General features: G+C 36.2%; 1 protein-coding gene across 1 annotated transcript in view; it reads left to right on the top strand.

The window, feature by feature from the left end:
- Nucleotides 1–23111, top strand: part of LOC121298390 (protein CFAP20DC-like) — a 55644-nt gene that overhangs the window by 8852 nt on the left and 23681 nt on the right. The window contains 6 exon segments of the mRNA XM_041225501.1: nucleotides 3240–3354; nucleotides 5971–6127; nucleotides 7682–7837; nucleotides 11997–12044; nucleotides 12047–12129; nucleotides 14529–14703. Coding sequence (XP_041081435.1) covers nucleotides 3240–3354; nucleotides 5971–6127; nucleotides 7682–7837; nucleotides 11997–12044; nucleotides 12047–12129; nucleotides 14529–14703 — 734 coding nt within the window.

The following is a 23111-nucleotide window of genomic DNA, read 5'->3' as shown; positions in this document are numbered from 1 at the left end:
AGCACCACTTTGTTGATAGTTTGAAACCATTGATTTGCACAGTAGTCTTCCTAACTGGAACTCTGTTGGCATGAAGGTTATAACATCTAAATACATAATACAGTATGTTAACCTCATTACTGTGGGAGCTGCACTTCCTTATGTCTCAGTCTGCTTCATGGGTTTACTAGGAAGACTGTCATTACCAAAGCTTTCCATTTGGGAAAGTTCACTTTCTGATGTCCGATTTACTTGCCATCGTTGTTTTTGTTTCGTTTTTTTATGACCAGATGATGATACAAATTGAGTCTTCTTTCTTATTGCTTTACTGTATAAAATGCAGATGTTGTAGGGCTTTCTTACCATTATGCTGTAGACGAGAGCCATACTGTAGTTGAGACTATTTGTGTTCTGCCTTTTAACATTGAGGAAAATGGGAGCCGTAACTATTGTACTTTATAACCCATTCTGTGCCAAAAGGTTTGCATTTATCTATGGCTAATGTTCATGACTAAGGGTGTTTAACAGGGTAGAGAACAATCATTAATATACCGTAACTGTTCATTAAATATTTTAATTGGAAATAGTAACACTGTGTCAATTTACTGGGTAAGATAATAAGGGGGAAAAATCCCCCTTTGATTCTTGTATGGCAACTGAGCAACAAAATTTAAATCTGTCTGCTTTGTCTGTTTTCTTTCATTAGGACATGGTTGTCTTCCTTACTGTTGGTTACTTGCACAGGGAAAGTGACAGATGACATTTCACGTTTGGTAGTAGCGTAACAAAATGACCGGGTGGCGTGGCGTCATTTGAAAAACTGCAGTATGTAATTGAATGAATCAGCCATTGGTATACATTGTAGAATTCTACTTTCTGAAGTTTGAAATCTTTTTCAAGGTAATCCTAGCTACATGTAAGTATAGAAAAAGTACTGACTGTACTCACAAATCAAGCATTTGGTCAGATCAGTAGTGTTGCACTGTACTTCATCAGCTATAACAAATAGACTTCATACTTGCTGTTACCTCTAAGCTGTTGTACTAGGCTGCTTCATATTTCTCAACATTGCAAATTAGGAACTAGAGCTGTCAAGCTTATGGTCATTGGCTTTGATGGATGTTAGTCAGTTTTTTGAAGGTTCTAGGATTATTAATTTGCCTCAGGCAAGCAAAAATGAGATTAGTATTGTTATTCTTCCTAATTGTAACACTGCAGGCAGGGACGTGAATTTGCATTTCAATCCAGAGCCAAAGTAACAGGTGAACAGTGTAATATAGCTGATTAGAATAGATAGCATGCTGTGAGCCCATTCTTGTGGAAGCCAGTTTAAACATCAGGATAACTTAGGAAACATTTTTTGATGTTTATTTTGTTTGTATTGAGTGTATCATATCATCATTTTGCTGCTGATGTGATAGATATCGTTTTAGAAAAAAAAAATGCAAATGGAACTATGGTAAATATACATATAACAGAACTGCACACCTGCACCCATAGCATGTTAATATTAGATACTAAGACACAAATTGAAAATGGAAGCTGTAAAAAAAAATCAACTCAAAAAAAGTAATTTTCCCTTCACATGGTTTGCAGATGGAGATGTTAAATTCGAAATGAATACAGCAAGGGAGAGTTATGCACCTGCTGATAGCTGAAATATTATTATAAATGAGGTTGATTTTCTTTTTGACTACCTCATTTTTTCTCAACATGCTCTCATTACTTTCCTATCCATGTATGCTTGACCTTATTATATATGCATGTGCAAGTAAAGATATAACCGGAAAATAAAGTTTTGCATTTCAGTAGCTGTTATTTTTTGGTTGCTTTAAAACAAAGTTTAACAGGACAGAGAGCAAAGTCATTTAATATAACTGTCAGGCATGTAAGCCTCTTTTTCTTATGCTACTAGCACATGGCCCATTGTAAATCCCAGCGTGATCACTTCTTGGAGGTAGTTTAAAAACAATAAAAACAATATATAAATCTTTCTGTTGCAACAGGAGACCACTTGTCTCTGTCTAGCTCCTTTTGGGTTCTTGTCTGGATCATAAAATATGGTATACATTGGTAAGAAATCTGAAATATCCAAATTGAACATGTGAAGGGAAAGCACAAAATGCAAATGTTCCATTTTCTGTAACCTTCATTTTGCTACTTGGATCAGTATTTAAATGGTTCTACTCCTGGACAATCAAATATACATTGTTACATTTTTCTCCATCACATCCTCCAACTGCACAATACTGTATTTCATAGTTGAATTTAAAATAAAAATGACATCATTATTCTTACAAGGTTATATCGTCAGTATATATACGTATATTATGTAAGGTTTGTCTGTCCTACAACAAAAAGGAGGTTAGGCTTTGAACACATCTATGCCTAAAGAATCCAAGATTCTTAAAATATCTTTTAAGCCTGGTATACTGAATATGGTTGATTTTTATGAGTGCCTCAGATTTATCTTTTTCTTAGAATTTAATTTAAAATGATCTATTCATATCAGTCTTTATTAAAAAAAAACAAAAAAAACATGAGTGAGCTAATATTAACTGAAATCTCTCGTTCATGCTACCCTTGGGACCAAGACCAAACAAAAATCCTTATATTTAGAAAAGAGCCTCTGTTTCTGTGTGAAGCCAACCTAATCTCTGTGATCATGGATTGTGGTCAAAATCTATTAGAGCTGAACAAATTCTGTCTTCTTGCTATCACAGAGATGACCTGAATACCAAGTAATAAACTCCCGTAATTAACATGATCCAGGAGATGTGTGTTCAGGAAGTGAAAGTGACAGAGAATGTTTGCTACCTGGCTCAGACCGTACATACACCCTATAGGAAATGACAAGTGCATTTTTAGCATAGAAAGGCCATGATGTTTTCCTGTTTAGCAGCTGACAGTTTGTTCTCATGATAACATGAGCTTAAGGGGACCAGAACAAGCATGATTATTGAAGCATCATGGTGTCTCTCCTTGCACAAATTGAATTCTTCTATGAGAAGCTGTTAAAATTCAGTACTGAAAGGTAGAAACAAATTTGCATGTAAAGTGATTTTTATATATTCAGGCCCATAACCACTCTGTTTACATTTAAAAGAAAAAAAAATCTCATTATTAATCTTCTAAAAGGGTTATTTTCATATTTCCCAATTTGCCAGCCGTGCTTTAAATGGTGTGTTTGTGCAAAATTGCCTGATGTTATTCTAATGATAAGATTGCAATTGTTTTTTTCTTATTATTTTGTATTTTAGGATAACTGATTTGGGCAATATCAAGAGAAGATTGTACTTATCAACCATCCACAAAGACCTTTCTGCCACTCCTTTACATGCAAAAGTACCACTGTCAATTGTCAAGCGGAACATTGTAGGTATACCTTGCATATCATTTTTTTTTAATATGCTTATGCTCATGCATGTATTTTACTCTGTGTATTATAAAACTGATTTATTATGTTTTGTACACCTAGTTAAAAATATGTATGGGAACTGTCTTGCTGCGCAGAGGGAGCGCTTTGTAAGTTGCACCAAATTAATACGTTCTTTAAAATCCTGTCCCTAAAACTGACTCCCATATTGACAGCCCTGTATAAAAGTCACCCAAAAAAGACACATGATTAACTTACTTTCTGCTGTTCCAACCCGGTTTAGAGGCCAAAACAGTCTTGGTTTAATCACAGGCACAAAATGTAGCTCTTAAATTTTTTTTTTTTTTTTTTTTTTTTTTTTTTTTTTTTTTTTTTTTAAAAGTAAGAGGCTTTGGCAAAGCTTAATAAGGATGTACAACATTTGTTACTCCTGAAAGATGAACTTGCTGAAGCATGAGAAATTACCATAATGGTGTTGGCTGAGAAAACAAGCAGTCAGGATGTAACTAAGGTGATTAATGGGAGCATTAGTGTAACTGCTAATCAAGGATGTGCAAGCATTGTAGTCATACTTCTGACAACCAGTTGGAGAGAAACAGCTAGCAGACAATCACAAAATACTTACCAAAATGGTATCAGGGTACTGTTAAGTCTATCGAGATGCTATGGACGAAGCTAAAGTTCTCCACTCACTTGTTCTTGGTTATCCGAATTCCTGTTGTTCAGGATTTACATGTCTCTCATTGTCTTTACGTTTTTCCTTCCCCTACTCACCACATCCTTTGGCAATATCTCTCTTCTGGAGGCTTTAATGGGTTCCATCGCCCATCCTAGGGTGACCTCTGTCCACTGTGCTCTGCCAATTGAAGGGAGGTTGTGGGCCACATTGCATAATACTTTATCATACAATACATTTCTTCATCAAAACCTTTGCTTTGATTTCAGGATTCTCTTGTTTTTAGGTTTAAAGTTTAATGAAACAGCAGGACTTTACTTTCAGAAAGATTACCAAACCTTCCTTTACACATACAAAAGAACAAAGTAATGGTGTTATAGTGGAAATCCTCTTATTTACTTCAAGAAATACTTATCTTTCTTTCCTATTTAATTGTGCCCTGTACCTTTTGCCCCACTAAATCTGCAATGATAAACCCTTGAGCTACCCTCTAGTCAGATACTGTAAATTTCAAACAAGGGCAATCTGGGGCTAGAAGTATAAAGACTGCAGTTCGAAGTGCAGCACTGGAAAGAGAAGAGGTCACTTCTTAAAAAGGATTTTAGATCTGTTGATTTGGTGATCCATTTTTTTTTTTCAAAGTGCTTTTAGGGGTAATTTTATATAATTGCTCTTTTTCTGAAACTGATTATATAGATGTTTGTAAATTATTTACATTGAGAAACAGGTGTTTCACTCTGTAATTAGGACATAACTGTATGTTTGCCCTTTTACTTCAGTTAGCCACTCATTATAGCGTGAAGCATTTTGTATTACTTTATAAAGGTGTTCATTTAATCACTCTCAGAAAATATGAAAAACAGTAATGGATAGCTCGTACTAGCTTTAATTTCTACACATTATACTAATTAGCTGTGATTAAAAATCCAGTTTAGTAGAAACACATCTAATGATAATGTTGAGCTATGGCCAAAAGTTTTGCATCACATTTTTTTCATTTTTGTCAGCTTTTTGTTAAGTATATGGAAAATTACAAAGCAGTATGTAATTGAATATGTTAATGTAACATTATTTAGCAGGTTTCATTCGACTTTATGAAGCAAAGTTAATTCTATAGCATGATGCCATAGCTGTACAATGACCTTATTTTGCTGTTTTAGCAGTTCAAAGGTTAAACAGTAATAAAGCCCAAATTCAGTAGAGTAATTGGACTTCAAAGAAATGATGCTAAAAAACACTAAGGCAGTAATGAATTTGTAGTTTGACTTGTTTTCTTTAAACTTGTGGTCTTAATTTGTGATTTTATTAAATTAATGCAATTTTTTATTTCTTCTCTTTTTACATTTCTTTTACTTTTTAATGAAAATGACAACATAGTCACAACCAAGAATGTTAAACCCTAATTTTAATAATATGCTTTAGTAAAATTGCTTAAAATAAACTGACGTACGCTTACTGCATGAGTGGTGTGTAGGATGAATCATACTGTCAAGGAAGTGCAGGTTAGTATTCTGGCTGTGCAAAGTTGACGATTTTCACTGGGGATTCTACAGAGAGCATGGCATTGGAAAGCCCTGTGGCGCTCTGTTAGAGAGGAAAAATCATCAGGGACTGTTTCTCCCGACTACCCTAGAGCGGATCTACATTGGCTAAGTGGTCAGTGAGCTGGACGGGCCTTTGTCCTCTTGGGCCGGCAGTTCGCCAGCATCCACTCTCTAGCTCCTGGGTGTAAAGACGCAATTGGCTCGGTCGTGGAGGAATTTCTGCAGGGAACATAAGTGGATCTTTGAAATTGGCAGAAAAATGGGGATAAAATAATTGGTCATTCTAATTAATAAAAAAATACAAGCAAGAAAAATAAAATTATATGGAATTAATAAAAATAATGGTTTCATTGTTCTACATGTTATAAATCTTTATTTTTTTTCTTCTGTTGCAGTGGTGTAATATTTGCATTGAACTTGTGTCATTCACCAGTGAGATATTCAAAGGAGCAGCTTTTCTGTCTTTGGATGGAATAATTGTCTCAGCAAGCTGTAAATTAAGGAAAGTCTTTACAATGAAGCTACAGCCCCAAGACACTGCTGATGAGGATGGTATGTAAAATAAATGAAGGTGATAATGACAAGGTTCATGTGAATAGTTCTGAATTTGCTTTTGAATAACTAAACTCATCAGGTACAGAAAAGATGTTAACACTAAGATGTCAAAAGTTATTCAAATTCAGGGAGTCAAACATTTGGGAAGACCTTAAGAAGTGTGTTTTGTAGTGAAACTTCAGCTAATGTACTGTGTCATTAAAGTAACTGACTTTATTTCAATTGATGTACTGTACATGATTCACCATTTATTTGAAATCAGTTTCCTTGTAATTGGAAAATTGACTGTCCAAAATAATTTTGTGCTTTGATGTGGCTTGATATAAAATATAATCTTTTATTATTCTTGCTACTGTACATTCATTAGCTGTTGATACTTGTCTGTTTAGCTTCTCTTATCTGTGGGATAGAACATGTTATATCTACCTGAGTGTGTTTTGTAAATGACTATGGGTTGTTTGCATGTCTTACATTGTTATGATATAATGTCTCTCTATCCGATTATAATATGTTCATCTCAACTGGAGTGTCCACTGTTGGAGTAAAGCCTCTTTAAAGATCTGTCATAACTCCTATCATACTCGGCTCATAGCTTTTTGTTACCATCTGTTTAGTCTTTTTATATAGTTTCAGAGCTAAAGGTCAATGCTGGGAGGATACATTAGTCAAAATATTTCCTGGAGACATGCTGTTGCTCATTTTTCCATTACAAACTGTATTTTCCCCCCTTCTGGTCATAACTCCTATCATAAACTCCTACATAAACCGGGTCATTCACTCGGGCTTTTTTCCCCCCCCGCCCCCCCCCCCCCCCCCCCCCCCCCCCTCCCCCCCCCCCCCCAACCCCCCCCCCCGCCCCCCCCCCCTCCCCCCCCCCCCCCCCCCCCCCCCCCCCCCCCCCCCCCCCACCCCCCCCCCCCTTTCCAAGTTGTTTCAATGCATTAGATTCCGCCAAATTTCTTAAAAATCTTGTTGCTCATTTTTCCATTACAATCCCCCCCTTCTTTTCCCCCCCCCCCCCCCCCCCCCCCCCCCCCCCCCCCCCCCCCCCCCCCCCCCCCCCCCCCCAAACAAGTAAAAATCAACAAAAGTAATATACGGTAAAGATTTTTAGAAGGAATTTTGTGTAATAAATATATAACAGAAATATGATGCTGCATTTTTGAAAATACAAAACATCTATAATTAGTGAACTGTAAAGGTATACCAATACCAGTATCTTGTAGTAATAATAATAATAAAGCTGATGTGAAACACAAACCTATACTGTCATTCTTAAAATTTATAACCCTTTTGAGATTATAGTGAATTAGTTTTATGGATTCAATCTATCAATTTTCATATCAAGGATGTTTTTCATTTGTAATTTTAAATGGTAATTTGAGCTGGATATGCACCCCTAACTAATTGTTCTGTTGTGAATTATAAAGTAATGTTTGTTTGTGTTTTTGTCATGAAACAGGATGTTGCCATACTAATGATTGAGGCAGCTTGTGTAAGGGTATATAGGGACTTAAAGATTTGTGGCCATTTCTTTCTTTTTCTTTTCAGATCCCTACAATCCCCCTGCTAATGGACCAATAGACCTAATTCCTAGAAGCTGCCAGTTTACAACAGATGTGCCCTACGTTACACAGCTGATAAACATGGATAAGCTCAGAGTGGCTGAAGTTAAGATCAGTGGACGCCCCTTATCTACAGAATCGGGTATGTAGTATAACTAAAAACAACCAAACAGTGGGAAATAAAAAAGGTATCTATAAAAGAAGGCCAGATGTACTGTATCAGTCTCCATAGACCTAAAACTATAACTGGCCTAAATCGTATACAGGTTGATAAATGTGCTGAAAGTCGGAGTAGCAGTTATATACTGTTTGTCCAGATTGGTTATCTAAATGGGTTTCAACCAAATAAATAAATAAACAAACAAATAAATAAAAATAAGAAAAGATCTTCAAATAAGAGAAGCCACTTCATCTGCTGAAAAAGTACTAATGTGTGACATGTTGTTTGATGTCCTTCATTTGCATGTGGTAAGAATTTGGCATCCTGTGTACATTTAGAACATTTGTAGCATCTGTAGCAGAAAGATTAATGAGTTCTCCTCACCATTAGGCACACTTTGTGTTCTGTTTTGGTTGCCTGTATGTTATTTTTGTTGCTGTTATTTGTTTGTCATTCCCAGTGTGTTTTTTGTCACTGTGTTCCTTGTAATTGTTGACCTCAGCGACCCTTCTGTTCTTTTTGTTCTTTTCTGTTTTTTTTTTCTATTAATGTGTGCTGAAGGGATTTGTGGTAAGCTCATCTGAATATCCATTCTTAGCCATGTCACATATCATTTTTATATTGGCATTCAATGGCCTTTTTGGAGATGCATTTGGCTGAGGGCCCTCCATCTTTGTCATAGAATCTAATATTGATTTTGACAGCACAGTTTGGCCACTCAGCACTGGCTTATGTGTATACTGTATCTCTCAGTTAGACACCTTCAAGCATCTTTCACTGGATTACAAAAAACTTGTAGACAATGCTGCTTGTTCAGTTTGTCTTGCTTTTACGTCTTCTTTTTTTAATGTATTTTGTATTCATAGACTGACAGATTATATGATTTCATATATATATATATAAAATTTTTTCAATAAACAAGTTGCTTTTAGTTTGTCTGTGTTTTGATTTATTGTAGAGCTAATGAAGCCCCTCAGGGAAAGATTCAGAATTAAAAGGTTAAGAGCATGATGCAGTAGCTTAATGACATTCATTTAATGCATGTTCTGCTTAAACAATGTAGCACTGTCATTAAAAACCTTTTACAGTAAAACCGAACTTTTAAAACATTTTTACATTTTTTTGCATTTTATTTTGAATCGTTACAACAGATGTGGTTTTATCTGAATTCACCTACGCCAACCAGCTACGCCAACCAGCTGTGTTTTCATACAGTGTTCAATGCAAAGACATATGGTGGAGGCATTGTTTTAATATTTAAAAACCATGCTCTTTAATTATGTTAAATAATATGTATGGCTTGCAGAGAATCATGCATTTTGATATATTGCAGCCTATGTGTCCGTTAAATCACATAGTTTTATGAAATATCAAAGTGTAATGAATTTGAATTTTGGATGGTGAATTGGTTTTGTACTTTAACCCACCAGCACCCCCATTACACTATAACTTGGGGTACAAGACCCACCATATGTTTAAAAAAAAAAAAAAAAGGCAGAATTTTCTAATGCTATTTTCCCTACATACAGTAGTTTGTGCTTTACTAGTTTGAATTATAAAAGTTGCCGAAGAATATGTCTTCTGTTGCTGAAATAGTGAAAAATAGATATTGCAATATGGTTCACATGAATTTGTGAAAAATATAATGTTATGCAAACAGTCCTAGTTTAGCCCCCTGCAAATATTGATCAGATTACATTTTCATTAAAATTGTAGTGAATTGAGGCCGGTGAATCTGACGGCTTTGTTCTCTTTAACTGCTCTTCTGACAAAAAAAGTTGTAACTCATAATAGTACTGTTTATATTTCCAGTTCAATAGCTTTCTTCAACTAAGATTATTTATGCATTTTGACAGCTGTCTTATTGATGTTGATTTATCCAGTTACTGCATAGAATTAAATTATGATCATAACTAGGGAATTTCCATGTAAATGAGCCCTTGTAATTGGTCCCTGTGTAATAAGCGTAACAAAATGAATAATAAAGAGGATTGCAATTAAGCAAGAGACCTTTAATCTATCAATGCAATGCAACCTGTGTAAATTGGAATTACAGCAGTCTAATTGCCTTACAAATCCATCAATGTATCACTTTCATAGTGAAGTTATACATATTGGGGATGGCATTGGCATAGTTGGTGAGTATAACTAACGTCTATTCCTTTATTAGCAAAGGGTTTGGTGTTATTGCAGCCTCAGTGGTGACAGGTGTATGTGGTATTGTGCATGGCCACGTGTGCATTGCTTTTCATCCTGTTACTCTTACTCTCAATCTGATGTCGCTATGGGTAGAAAAGCAACACTGAGTTCTGTTCAGTTTAACTTGTGAGTTATTTGAAGAATTTTTTTTTTTTTTTTTTAAAGTCTGTTCATAAATCAAGTTTGATGTTGCTGAAACTGTTCTGCACTGTGGTTTCATTAACACCAGTGAAGAATAGTTTATTGTAAAGAATTATATATATATATATATATATATATATATATATATATATATATATATTATATATATTTATAATAAGTATTTTTTTTTTTTTAAATTTGTTGAGTCAAATTCGAAACAGTTTAAGCTTTGTAACAGAAAAGTCTTTCGTTTGGTGAAGAATGCAAATAAAGTGGAGGTACGGAACCATATATGCTCAGTTCATCAATCCACTACTGGAGGTCTCTTTTACATGGGAGAGAACCTCTCCTAATTGGGAAGTTCCTTTTGCTAAGGTTTCAGAACCTACAGAGGTAATGCAAATGGCCCTTTCCTCAAATGGTGTAAGCTGGCACTGTGGAACAGGCTAACATTCCTTTGCACAAAATAGATTCAGAAATAACTGGTTTGCCTTGACACACCATTGAGTATGCCCCCCTGTGGAAGGTTGGTGCTGGAAATTGGATGGCTGATACAGCTGTCATTTTTTCTGATGTTGCATACCCTTTTTTTCTCGCATCACATTCTGACAGTTTCTTTCAAGCATCAACACCTTTTGCATCAATATTTATGCAAGATTGTTGGTTAAGATGTCCCTATTGCTGCATCCCTTTCCACATTTGTAATGTTTCATATTTATGAATATTCCTGAACATTCAATCCGTCATTAGATAAAGAAAGAAACTGGACATTTAGATTCCAACTTTCAAATATATACTAACCAAATTTGTACTTCTGTTTTAGATTTTGTGTTAAAATAAAGAGTTCGTTCTGATTGTGACCTCCACAAAAAGGCTTTTTCAATGCTGCTCGTGTTTGACTAATTGGCTCTGGCACACAAAGTGAATACTTATGCCAGAGTAACATTAAATGTAGCCTCACGCTTGCGGTCAAAAGAACTTGCACTCCATTTGTAGCTGCAGACAGATGGCTTTGCCGCTTCTAACTGCATGCAGAAGGAGTTCCAGCTGTGTTTGAGAGAAATAGAGAAGCAGGTTATCAGCTCTATTCTGTGTAGTTTAATTTAGTGCTTTATAAAGCTACTTTTAAAATATCATTATGACTAGAAAGCCAAGCCTTGTAATATAATTGATTTTAAGGCACAGTGTTCGCTTTTATATGGTGCACATTAAAATAATTGTTATACATTTGTTTTTTCTTCACCCTTCATCTGTCTTCATTAAAAGAAACACAGTTGTATTTTTAGTTATTTATAAAAAAGTTTGAGAAACAAATATGACAAAAAATATTGTGTAAATATAATAGAACCTTATTGTGTCATGAACCCCAGGGTGTAGCAGTTATGCATTAAGTACGTATTGTTTGGTCTCTGCTGTAAAGACTGAACTATCAAAAGAATCAGAGTTTCCAAAGAACAGAATCAAAATATGTGTGAGCTGTACCAATGAATAATAATAATGTGTTGCACCAATAACGGATGTGCAAGACTGACTTAAAATTGAGTGTTAATAATTAAGTTTCTCTAGGTTATATTGCAAAACAAAAGAATAAAGCCAACACCACATTAGGGGTGACTGTAAAGTCTTATCATTTGTAATCCTTCTGTGTGTCTTGCTCTGCATAATGTTTACGAAATAAAGGGATTCAAAAACACATTCTTTTATGATGTCCCAAACTTTTCAGTCATCACAATAAATGGTAACACAGTTTAAGTGCTGCAGTAACACTTCTACTAGTGCACTTCTACTCGTCTCTATATAGAACAGACAAGCAACTGTGGAACTGCCAGTGCCCGTAGCATCAGAACTCAGGATGCCACATTGCATTTGGATCAAAGGTATTGGGACCACCTCCAGCCACAGGGAGGAAAATAAGCACATCTGGTCCCAAAGAGGTGAGGACAGGAGATGCCAGCACTAATGAAAAGGACGCGTATTGACACAAGTTATTGAGAACATGAAAAGGGGTATATAGACTGTAGAGGCATCTGTCTGAATAACATAATATCAAACTTAAATGTATGCATCTGCACTTGAAAGAGTGATGGTAACTAAAAGATTGCTGATGGCTCTAATTTTAACAGTAAATATGTAGTAGATGTAGCAGTATTGATGAGGCAGTCAACGGATTTCAACAGCAAACTATTTTACAGAATGTGGAGCTATATTATTGGTAAAGTCACATAAACTGTGGTCCTAACTGTTGTCTGCTGATAGAAAGCCATCGTGTTTACCATTCGTGGAGGCAGAAGGGGAGAAGTATGTTACTCTAAATGGAACTTCAAGTTGTATGTATGCAATTTCAAGTTAATTCAAGATGGAAAAAGCTGCAATGTCGAAGCTTGTTTCATAATAATTGCAGTGTTTAATGTGAAGTCTGAAATAAATTATTGTGATGGCTTGTCATTTTTAAAAGCTAATTTACAAAAAAGATAGGTGATTGAAAGCAGGTAAGTATTTGCTCATTACAAATTGTTAAAAACCTGAAGTTAATGGTTCCCACGATTTCATTTTAATGTAGTTTTGAAAATACAAGAAACACTGGTGGCCCTTTCTGGGTGGCTCTTTGTTATAAGAGGATGGATTTTGCCAATATTATTCCACAGTACAAAATAAAAATATAAACTGAGGTCAATGTTCTTATTAAATGTTTATGTAAAAAAATTTAAAACAATTTTAAATGTAGAAAAGTTGATGGGAGGCATAGTGTAGAGATTTTCAATTAAAATCATTGCCTTAGTGTCATCATTGATGTTTCCTTGGAGATTGTGTTACAGTATGGTAGAACAAGCATGAGTAATTTTCATTAGTAATAAAATTGGTTCATTAGAGCAGTGGGAACATGTTCAAAAACTTATTTTCATATACTGATTTATAATATTACTAATTTGCATACAACTTGGTATAATGTATTAAAAACTGTGTAATTATCTGTCATTAACACATTTTTTTTTTATGTATCTGCAATTACCTTGTTAAAACGATAAGCAGGTGCTAATCATCTTCGATTTAAGCCTTTTTGCATTTTTCAATTAAAGTACCATATGTCAGGTAACTCCATGCCAAGATTTTTGTCCATTCCTGTACCCCTAGTTTAACGTACTTTTGGTGATCATTATTTTTTACTTAAAACGTTGGATAATAATTTGGTACTGCCCCATGTGAAGTCTTTTTGGCATTCTCAACTTTTTATATATATATATGTTGTAGTAGTATAGCCCATAGGGGGTGATGATATGTTTGAGTAAAGGTGCTACTGTCAACTTAATTAGACTTTCAGCACCTCATCTCCAGAAACCATTTGGGATACTGAAGATGCTTAAGTTTTGTATGATTATAAAACATCTTTAGTTTGGGATCTTCACTTTGGCTGCGATATTGTGTTAATGGAGTAGATGTGTCTGGTTTCTGGATTAGTCTGGCTTCACGTTTGGTAAACGGCTATATTTTAATGCCCTGTCTTTCAAATTAGGTTATGAGTATTATACAGTAAATTCTGTTTCCATGTTTCCAACACCTCATGTTACTTCGAGGCACATTGCTGTATACCACAGTTAACATGCAGTTCGGCTTGAAGTGTAAAACCACTACTTTCATTATCCAGCGGGGTGGAATTGTTTGAACGGTGTTAGTTCCTTGTGTTGCTTTCTGCTTTGTTTGTTGTTCTTTCTATGGTTATTTCATTTGACTTTTAAAACTTCAGTACAGCCTCTGTGAATCTTCTGTTATTTTCTGTATCTACTAGTGATCTAGTAACTCTGTTCAGAAGATTTAAACCCAATAGTACAGAAAGGGGGAATTGAATACTGTGTTTTCTAAGTAACACTGATTTCTTTAACAACAGTGTAACCCATCAAAACTGTATCAACTAAGTCTTTCATTCTTTTTTTTTTATTTTTCTAAAATTATTTTGGCTATGGTAAAGTAAATGGCCCTCTTTGCCTTTGTGTTTGTAGTTTATCAAGTCAGTTGCTGTAAATATCTTTATTAATTAACTTTTTAAGCTAGTCTTTTATTGTTTGTAAATATTTGTGATAACATTAACCAGTTGGTTAGAATAACAAAATACTAGACAGTTTTTTCAAGCCTTGGTCTTATACTGTAGAAGAATAAGTCATTCCTTTAGTTTACAAAAATATAATCCATAATTCTTTTGAGGAAGCACTTCCAGTAAAATTAATTTTAATGGCAACACGTTTATAGACTAAACTTGTGGCAGTTCAAAATATTCTTGTCACTTGAAAATAAAAAATTGGATTTGTTTAATAAGAATATAATTCATCTTTTTGTATAGATGGCCAGCTCTCTGGGTAGCACAATTAACAGAACTTCTTACCAGGCCAGACAAATTAGTGGCGATAGATCAGACAGCCAGACAGACCGGTCCAAAATCTCCAGTACCAGACATACAGAAACACAACCACAGAGTGTCCAGGGAAATCATCAATCGTCTCAGCTTGTCACCTTAGGTATGTTTGTTTAAATGTGTTTAATAAAATTACAGGTGCATGTTGTTCATTAAATTCTCAGTCACTTTGGATGGCAGTCTTGTACACTGTCAGTCCCCAATGCACAAAACCCTTTCACTGGACTGAAGCAAGTGCTTATTAAATCAGGTCTTTTGGTATGTCTGTGTTAGACTTGTATTAGCTTGTATTAACTTGTATTGCTATTCTTTTTTTTTTTTTTTTCTTGGCTCACAAAGCCTTTCTATCTTATGGGGAAGCAATGTTGTGGCTTCATTGTAACTGCATTTGGAGGTGCCAGATTGGGACTTTCATAATCATGCATTAGCTAGATAAGAAATTACAAAAAAAATGAATGAAGTTTAATTATGTTGCTGTTTGCACGGTTTGACCGATCTTCAGTCCCCAGGTGGTTCACAAGCTCACTGATGAATTTCATTATTTACTATATGCTTCATGGTCAGGAAATAATATTGGAGCTCCCATATTGGTTGGTAATAGAAAACGTACAAGTGAGTTGAATACATAAGTTAATTCTGGTCGTAATTTAGTTTGCAGCTTTTTTTGTGTGTGTGAGGCTCTAATAATCCTTATAAAATAGAAAAGTGCTCAAGTAAGATTTTGGAATGTTCAGAAAGTAAGTTATAATTTAGAGCAAATGGGAAAGAAAAGTCATTGTACAACACACAGTCAAGACAACAACACTGCAAAATACACAAACACGACACAACAAATTTAATTAAAACCATATTAATGACAGCACTGAAAACATGACTTACTCTGTACCCTAAAATGGCTTTTTTTGTTAGTTTTAATTTATTTTTATGATTTTTATTTTTAAATAATTACTTTTTTGTCACAGTGACTGTTAGTTATTTTGATGGAAATAGCAGTACAGTAAAATAGACTCATACCTATCTACTAGCACTCCGTTCACACCTACTGAGTCGGCCTTGGGCCGCCTCAAAATTTCTGTTTGCAGTTGAGGTTTTAGGGGGCCTAAGTGCGTTCACATATGTGGCTGAAAAGGAAGCCTAAATTGCTACAAAGTGCTTGCCGGGAATGTAAACAGTGACGTAAACACCGCATTCCCGGAAGTCAACATAAGAGATTGAGCTGGGAAATTTGCAGATGTAAATATGGCAATCTTATTTTTTGCAACACTGTTGGTACTGTACTTACTGCATAAGATATGATAAAGGCGTGTGTTGACAGTGCAGTCGGTTACTGTGGAAAGAAGTGATCGTGTTGGATCATGTGTAAATGCAGCAAACAAGGACGTGTACATTACATTAGTCACAATACAGATTATTATAGTAATGGTGACTGAATATGCAACGTCGTATGCATTGTCTATCAATATTGAAACGTACAATCTTAGCTACAATCTGAAACGTGTGTGTGTGTATATATATACAGTACTAGTCAAAAGTTTGAGTACACTTGCTGGAAACTAGGTTTTTTTCATAATTGACAATGTTTTATGTCGTATACGTTTCTGTAAATACTTGAAAATGGAACTTGCCTTAATAACAGCCTTACAAGCACAAGGCATTCGGTTAACAAGTTTCAGAGAGTATCTACGTCTATAAAGAGGTGTAGCTGTGGGTACTATTGTGGGCAGTTAATATATTCTTAAGAGCAATACATCAAAGGACCTCCAAAAACTATTCTAACCTATTTTTAATGTACAAACCCGTTTTTAATATTGCTCTCTGAAAACGATAGCGGATTTACAAGTTACAACAAGCCAAAAATAGACCACATTCCAGACTGTTCAAAGTTCATGAATCGTGTTTGTTCAACATGAGCAAATGATTTAATACTGGGAATCTCTTCTTAGAAAGATGGTATTTATTAAGCATGCAATGAAATGAGTTTGAAAATCACACAAAACTTACACAATTAAATGTCACATTAAAGCATTACAATTAGAACTAAGGTTTAAGACAACAATTCACCAAAGAAATACTAGTACATACTGACACAAGGGGTCACAATACCTGAATAGATATTTTAAGAGTATTGTTACCTAGCCTGAAAAGTAGTCTCTTGCGTTTCTCCGAGTGTCAGGGCTCCCAACCTTGATGGATAAATACTTAGAGCTGAGGGCTCCAGGTGCAGTCTTTAATTTCTTAGTCTTCTTAAGTCTGAGGCAGCTTCAAAGGCTTGGGGCGGCTAGCGGGTCCAGGGAGCTAGCGGGTCGGAGGGAGCTAGTGGGTCCGGAGGAAGCTAGCGGGTCCGGAGGGAGCCAGCGGGTCCGGAGGGAGCCAGCGGGTGTGGAGGGAGCTAGCGGGTCCGGAGGGAGCTAGCGGGTCCGGAGGGAGCTAGTTGGTCCGCGGAACTAGCGGGTCGGAGGGAGCCAGCGGGTCCGGAGGGAGCCAGCGGGTCCAGAGGGAGCTAGGAGCTGAGCTAAAGCAGGGGTTTTATATTTTTCAAACAAAGAGATTGTTTGAATTTCCAGCTGCCTGCTCCGATTGGCTATTTTGTTGCACATGGGCTTGCAATCTTGATTGATTGCACACCCCCCTTCCTCTGTCTGATTATCATAATCTGAAAAGGGGAAACTTTAAAACATGCATAACTTTTGCTAAATAATCCAGATTTTATTCTGACTTCCTGTTATTTTTACCACAAGAAATTACATTTCTTTAGACACCAAACATGTCTGGTTATAGTTTGGCATTGGTTATGGTTTGTCATTGCAAACAGTTTAATTCTCTTAGGGATTTATTACTTGGGTTATTCTATACTTTTTAGGCAATTTAAGAATAAAAACACTTGCATCTTGTACTCAGTAGTATTAAATCATTATGGGAAATTTGTCTTAAATCTTTTAAGACATTTTCCTCTCTTTTTCAGACTCCTATGTTAAATCACCTCTCTCTCTCTCCCTAGATGGGTTAATGAAATCATGGAGAAGGGTTTGATTAGCCATTTGTCTCCTGAGTGCCTGGTGCATTCAAGGTGTGAAGTTGATAGTTATCTCTAGGCAAAGCTAGACGAAGTAGATTAAGGTTCATTCCATGTAGATTCCTGATACTGTAATATCATAAAAACATAAAATAGGAAAGTTCATGACCTTTGCAATATATTTGTGATGACAATGCCTATAGAACCTACAGAGGTATGTGAAAAATACAGCGAACAAGGGGTGTGGCTTGGCTGGAGATGCAGGACTGTCCTTTTGCGATTCAGTACATTTTAAACCAGTTTTACTCTGGGGGGGGGGAATTAAGACAGCGCGTGTGAAAATAAATTGGACCTGATGTGCCTGACAAGCGCTGAATAAATGGACCGCTAAGGGTTAATTTCTGCATCGTCCCAGGTACTACCCTTTAAAGCCGACATTTTTTTATCTACTACGCTCGACCTAATAGGGGAGTGGTTTGAAATACATCACCGCACTGACGCGTTAAGTCCGGCCCAGGGCCTGCGTTGGGTTCACACATGAAGATGGGCCGGCCCTTTGGCGGCATTGGTACTTCAGGCCACATCAAAAAGCTGATCTAAATTTCACCCGGCCCAGGGCTGCCTTTTCATTTTTCGAGCATTCACACATGAGATAAGGCAGCCCTGGGCCGGCATAAATCGCAAGTGTGAACGGGTTGTAGGTTTCCTAAATATCAGCAATTGGCTTTAATAGACACAGAAAAAGAGAGAATAATGTATTTTTAATTAGCTTTATTTGTTTTAACAGTGGAACATAATTTCCTAAAGCCCCATCCTCCACATAAGCAACCCGCAGAGAGGCCAAGCAGGAGGAAACAGCGAGTTCAAAGTGCTGGAAAGGAAGGGAGTGGGCTGTCTGATGGTATTGTCTCCATATTAGTGGTTGTTTTAATATGCTGAATTTTAAAAGTTTTTTCTTTTCTTTTTTCTTCTCTGAAGATACAACACACTGTAAATGAGTTGAGTGGCTTTAGTGGGTGCAGGGAAAGAGATGCAGTGAGTGTTGGTACAAGACTGACCCCTGCAGTGGAATAGTGGCAGTACACAAAAGGGAATTCTTCACGTCTGTGACCTCTTGTGGAACCAAGTCTGGCTGTTTTGTATAACTGAGTTTTTGCTCATGCTTTGGGTCGCATTGGGTTGTCGATCCCCAAGCTAGGAATACAGGAACATCTATATTATACAGTATTTGCTCATTCCACATTCAACTAACATCTTGCATCCTCATGTAAACCCTGTTTTAAGATTAGCTTAATTCATCATGACCCCAGGGTTATCTACGAAGCTCATTTACAAATCACCATGATAAAAATGCTAAAGAGGAATTTGTCACTAAATTCTAAGATGCCATTTTTTTTTTTTTTTTTTGGAATCTGTCATTTACTGAGATGGTCGACGTGACAGCAGAGTGAGAAATTCTCCCCCATTTAAAGACTTTCAAATGAAGATATTTCTAAGAAATGAATTTTCTTTGAGATGCTGATTGAAAATGTTCCATATTTTCGAAACCCTTCTGATAAAATCAAATTATATGTCTGCCTGTGGCAGGGCTGGGGCCGTGCACATGAGGAAAAGGCTTGTGATTGTTTATTGTAAATAAGAGTGTGTGATTGTATAAATAAGAACGGGATTGCTTTTCGTGGGGAACCTGGCGTTCTGTGTGTAGCAGCCTGCCTGCTGTGTTTAGCTGTGGGAACAAGCAGCGTGTGTGTTTACCAGCTGTGAGCTCCTAATCAGCAGGTGAGCGTGGTGCAGCAGAGCGCCAGGAATAAGAGTCCCAATTTATACAGATCATGGCTGCTGTAAGCCCTAGGGGTCAGAGCACTGCTGCTGCCACAGCATCGGTCCATCTGCGCTGCTGAACGACTGGGATCAGGAAACGAAGTGACCGCCTCTAACGGCGATCATGTGTATATTCTGAGATAGGAGTTGGGTGAGCTGCCCATAGGAACAGGGAGTTAGTTTCTATAGTGGACAGTTGTAGAAGCGAGACCTACATTTATTAGCGGAGTAGCGTAAACTGTCTTTACGGCACCTTTTTGTTTTGAGGTTTTTGTGCAGTGTTTATTTTGTATGCCTGGCCATATGTCCCACATGAGTTACCATTGCTGGCAGCGTCACGTGGGGTTCCTGTATGTTCATATGTGCTATATGTAAATAAACCTGCGCGCCTGCGGGGCGTATCAATCCCAACCTTCCAGTCTCAGTCTCCTGTCAATCAAGCAGCAAACACGCACCCAGTTCCTCTTCACCATAGGAGAATAAACAGTGAAGGTGCTTTACTCAGCTCCAGACTTCAGAAGGAGTCGGGTTATAAGATAGCAGGTTAGATGCTCTTTTAAATTTGGGGGACGATGACAGTAAAGTTTAATTTGTGAAATAAAGTATAGCCCTGAGTGCCAGCACATCATCAATCATCATGGTTTCGATCACTCATTCAGTCACATGTAGAGGTCCTGTTGCACTGCCATATTGGGGTCATGTGTAATTTTGGTTTCAAAATGATAACGATGCATTGCTAATAGATACTCGATCTATGTTTTGTCTTTCACATTTTCTGTTTCATTTCAGTTTCCAGTTTGGGTAAAAACCAAACCTTTTTAAAATATTGCTTTCAAATTTAGCTGTATTCTGTGATTCACTCTGTCAAGTTTGATTATGGAAACCATTTTTTTCTTTCTTTCATTAATTCATTAATCCCTTCTTTCATTCTTGCTTGCTTGCTTGCATTATGTCTTTCAAAATGTACTTTACTAGGTGGTTTATAAACTAAGTGGTAAAACTTTTTTTTTTGTCTTGTCCTCAGTTATTCTTTCTTCAGGCACTTCATCAGTGCAATCTGTAAATAAAGGCAGATCCCTGGAGAAATCAGTTCCTCTTCTCCATAGTTGAATAAACAGTGACGGTGCTTTACTCAGCTCCAGACTTCGGAAGGAGTCGGGTTATAAGATGCTCTTTTAAATTTGGGGGATGACAACAGTAAAGTTTAATTTGTGAAATAAAGCATAGCCCTGAGTGCCAGCAGGTTTGAATGCTTAGTTAATATCAACACCATAAGTTATATTGTTATATTTCTGACAGTATCCTTCTCCAGATGAATCCTATCGGATTTTAAACTAATTGTCTGTATTGATTAGCTGATGTAGTTTCAAGTACTGCACCTGCTGCTTGATTTATATTTGTTATTGACTTGGGATGTTTAAAGCTATGTAGGGTGCTTAGTATCTATTGCTTTTATTGGTAACCCAGTGTTATTCTGAAGACTGACTGTAGCGTAACTACATAGCAGTGGTTTCATTGAGAAGTGCTGAGTGTGCCCCAAAACTGTGCAATGCCTTACGACAAAGAAATCTCACTCTATTTTAATACCTGTTCATTCTTTTGTGTTTTTACTTTGTAACATGAATGCTGACTGGATACATTCCTTTGAAATTCTCCTCTGGGTAAAAATGTCATGTGAAGGTTAGAAAATCGGTTAAAACACTGTAGAATTACGTATTTGCACGATAGACTAAGAAATCCATAGGAATAGCAATTATGCATATATTTAGAAACCTTTCATTATAATGATATAGCAATGGTACAGACACTTAGCACCCATTATTTATTTATTTATTTATTGGTTGCAATGGTGCAAACACTTCGCACCCATTCATAGCAATGGTACAAACATTGGCACCCATTCGTAGCCCCTGTGGGGCGCTGTAGAAAATGTGTTTATAATAAAAGCGATGGAATAGTAATTGAGAACCAAAGACTAACTGTGATTATTACCTTAATAGTATCTTAATAAATGCATTTAACTTTTTTTTTTTTTTTTGAGATATGAAGACTTGCATATGGTTGATTTATCCTTAGGGTGAATTCTACTATAGTGGAAATGTGTAACTAGCACTTGTACTATAGTTTGTGTACCAGCAGGTGTGCAGTGCTCGTACAAGAACAAATAGATTTTTTCAGCAAGTTTTGAAGGCAAATAAATGAGAATAGTTTTCAGTTTGTCAGCTTTATTTATGCATTGTTGAAATACTCATTAAAATGTTAGGCTGCAATTAAGAAATGTAGCATGCATCTATCTGCAAGGAGAAATTAATTGGGTGCTTAGGAGATCATTCTTGAATTTATCTTTGCTGCAATATTGTGATTACTCTTTAATTTGCATATCTTTCTATGAAAACGCTGATCCTTTTTCATTCCTCATACGGAAGCTTGTTTTCGAAGGAAAGTGATAAGATGTTCTTTTCAATTAAAGAACTTTGTTATTAATGTGTTTGAGGCCGTCTTGACAGTTATAAAGTTAAGTTTGTTTGGAATTTTCTGTTCAAGACGAACTTCTTTAAGAGCAATAGGGACATGGAAATGCATTTCTCCAAGGCATGAACAGCATATAATAACAAGGGCATTTACACTGAGCAGTGATGTTCTGTTAAAACATTTAAAGTTTAGGCACATATTTAAAAGTTTTACTTTCTCGTTCTTCCAGATTATTATTTTGGTGATCTTGTTCCTTTTCTCAAAGTAGAGGCCAATGGCAATCCCCAGCCTACGAGAGCTCTCTAGTATGGCATGCTTGCCACTATAAATGCAATCATTAATTGCATGCTGTCATAGTATCAATTATCTGATGAGATAAGAAACCTAAGTACTGTATAGATATTTTTTTAAAAACATTAATTAATACAGTCAGTGGTTTGTATTGTATATTGAGAAGCCAAATATGTTCTGTAGTTACAACTGTGTCTTCTGAGAACTGTTCTCTTAAAGCAATCCGTTCAGTCGTCCAAAATTGAGTCTTCTTAAGCCTAAGTCATTCATCAATTCCTTGATACCTAGAATATAGAATAAAGATGAGAAATTGTAGGTTTATTTCAGTCGGCAACTAGGCAACCTTTTAAAAGGACCAGGCATTCCCTAGGGTCTTCCAATACGTTCTTTGCATCCCACATTGGACCTTTGAAAATGTAATTGATTTATTACCTCCCACCCTAGATTCAAGATGTTTTCTCTGGGATCCATTAGTCTATGGGAGATTGAATGGTAAAACTCTGTATGAAAGTCACATGCCATACATTATTCTGTTTCACTCTTGGTATAGAACACAGGTACAGATGAACAGGCAAGAGTAAAACATGTTTGTGCAGTTGCACTAAATTGAGGAAGAACACAACACCCCCACATACAGTATGCTCTTTGTACTACCAGAGTGCATAACTGATTTTCAGAAGACAGGATAACTATAGATGGATATGTTTGGTATCAATTTAAATATAATGAACAGTTTGAATACTATTTTACCACTCCCCTTAATTCAGCGGGAATCATTATAATCATCATTTTAAAATATACCATGCATGAATGATTCTTGTTCTTGAAATACCTTTTTCTGGAGCTACTCAAACTGATGTCCCTTTCCTTTTATCATACTTATTTTCTCTGAATGGGGAAATGTCCAGATTTTG

The sequence above is a fragment of the Polyodon spathula genome, chromosome 23, assembly GCF_017654505.1.
Source record: "Polyodon spathula isolate WHYD16114869_AA chromosome 23, ASM1765450v1, whole genome shotgun sequence".
NCBI classification, from domain to species: Eukaryota; Metazoa; Chordata; class Actinopteri; order Acipenseriformes; family Polyodontidae; genus Polyodon; species Polyodon spathula.
This window is presented reverse-complemented; position numbering and strand designations above follow the sequence as displayed.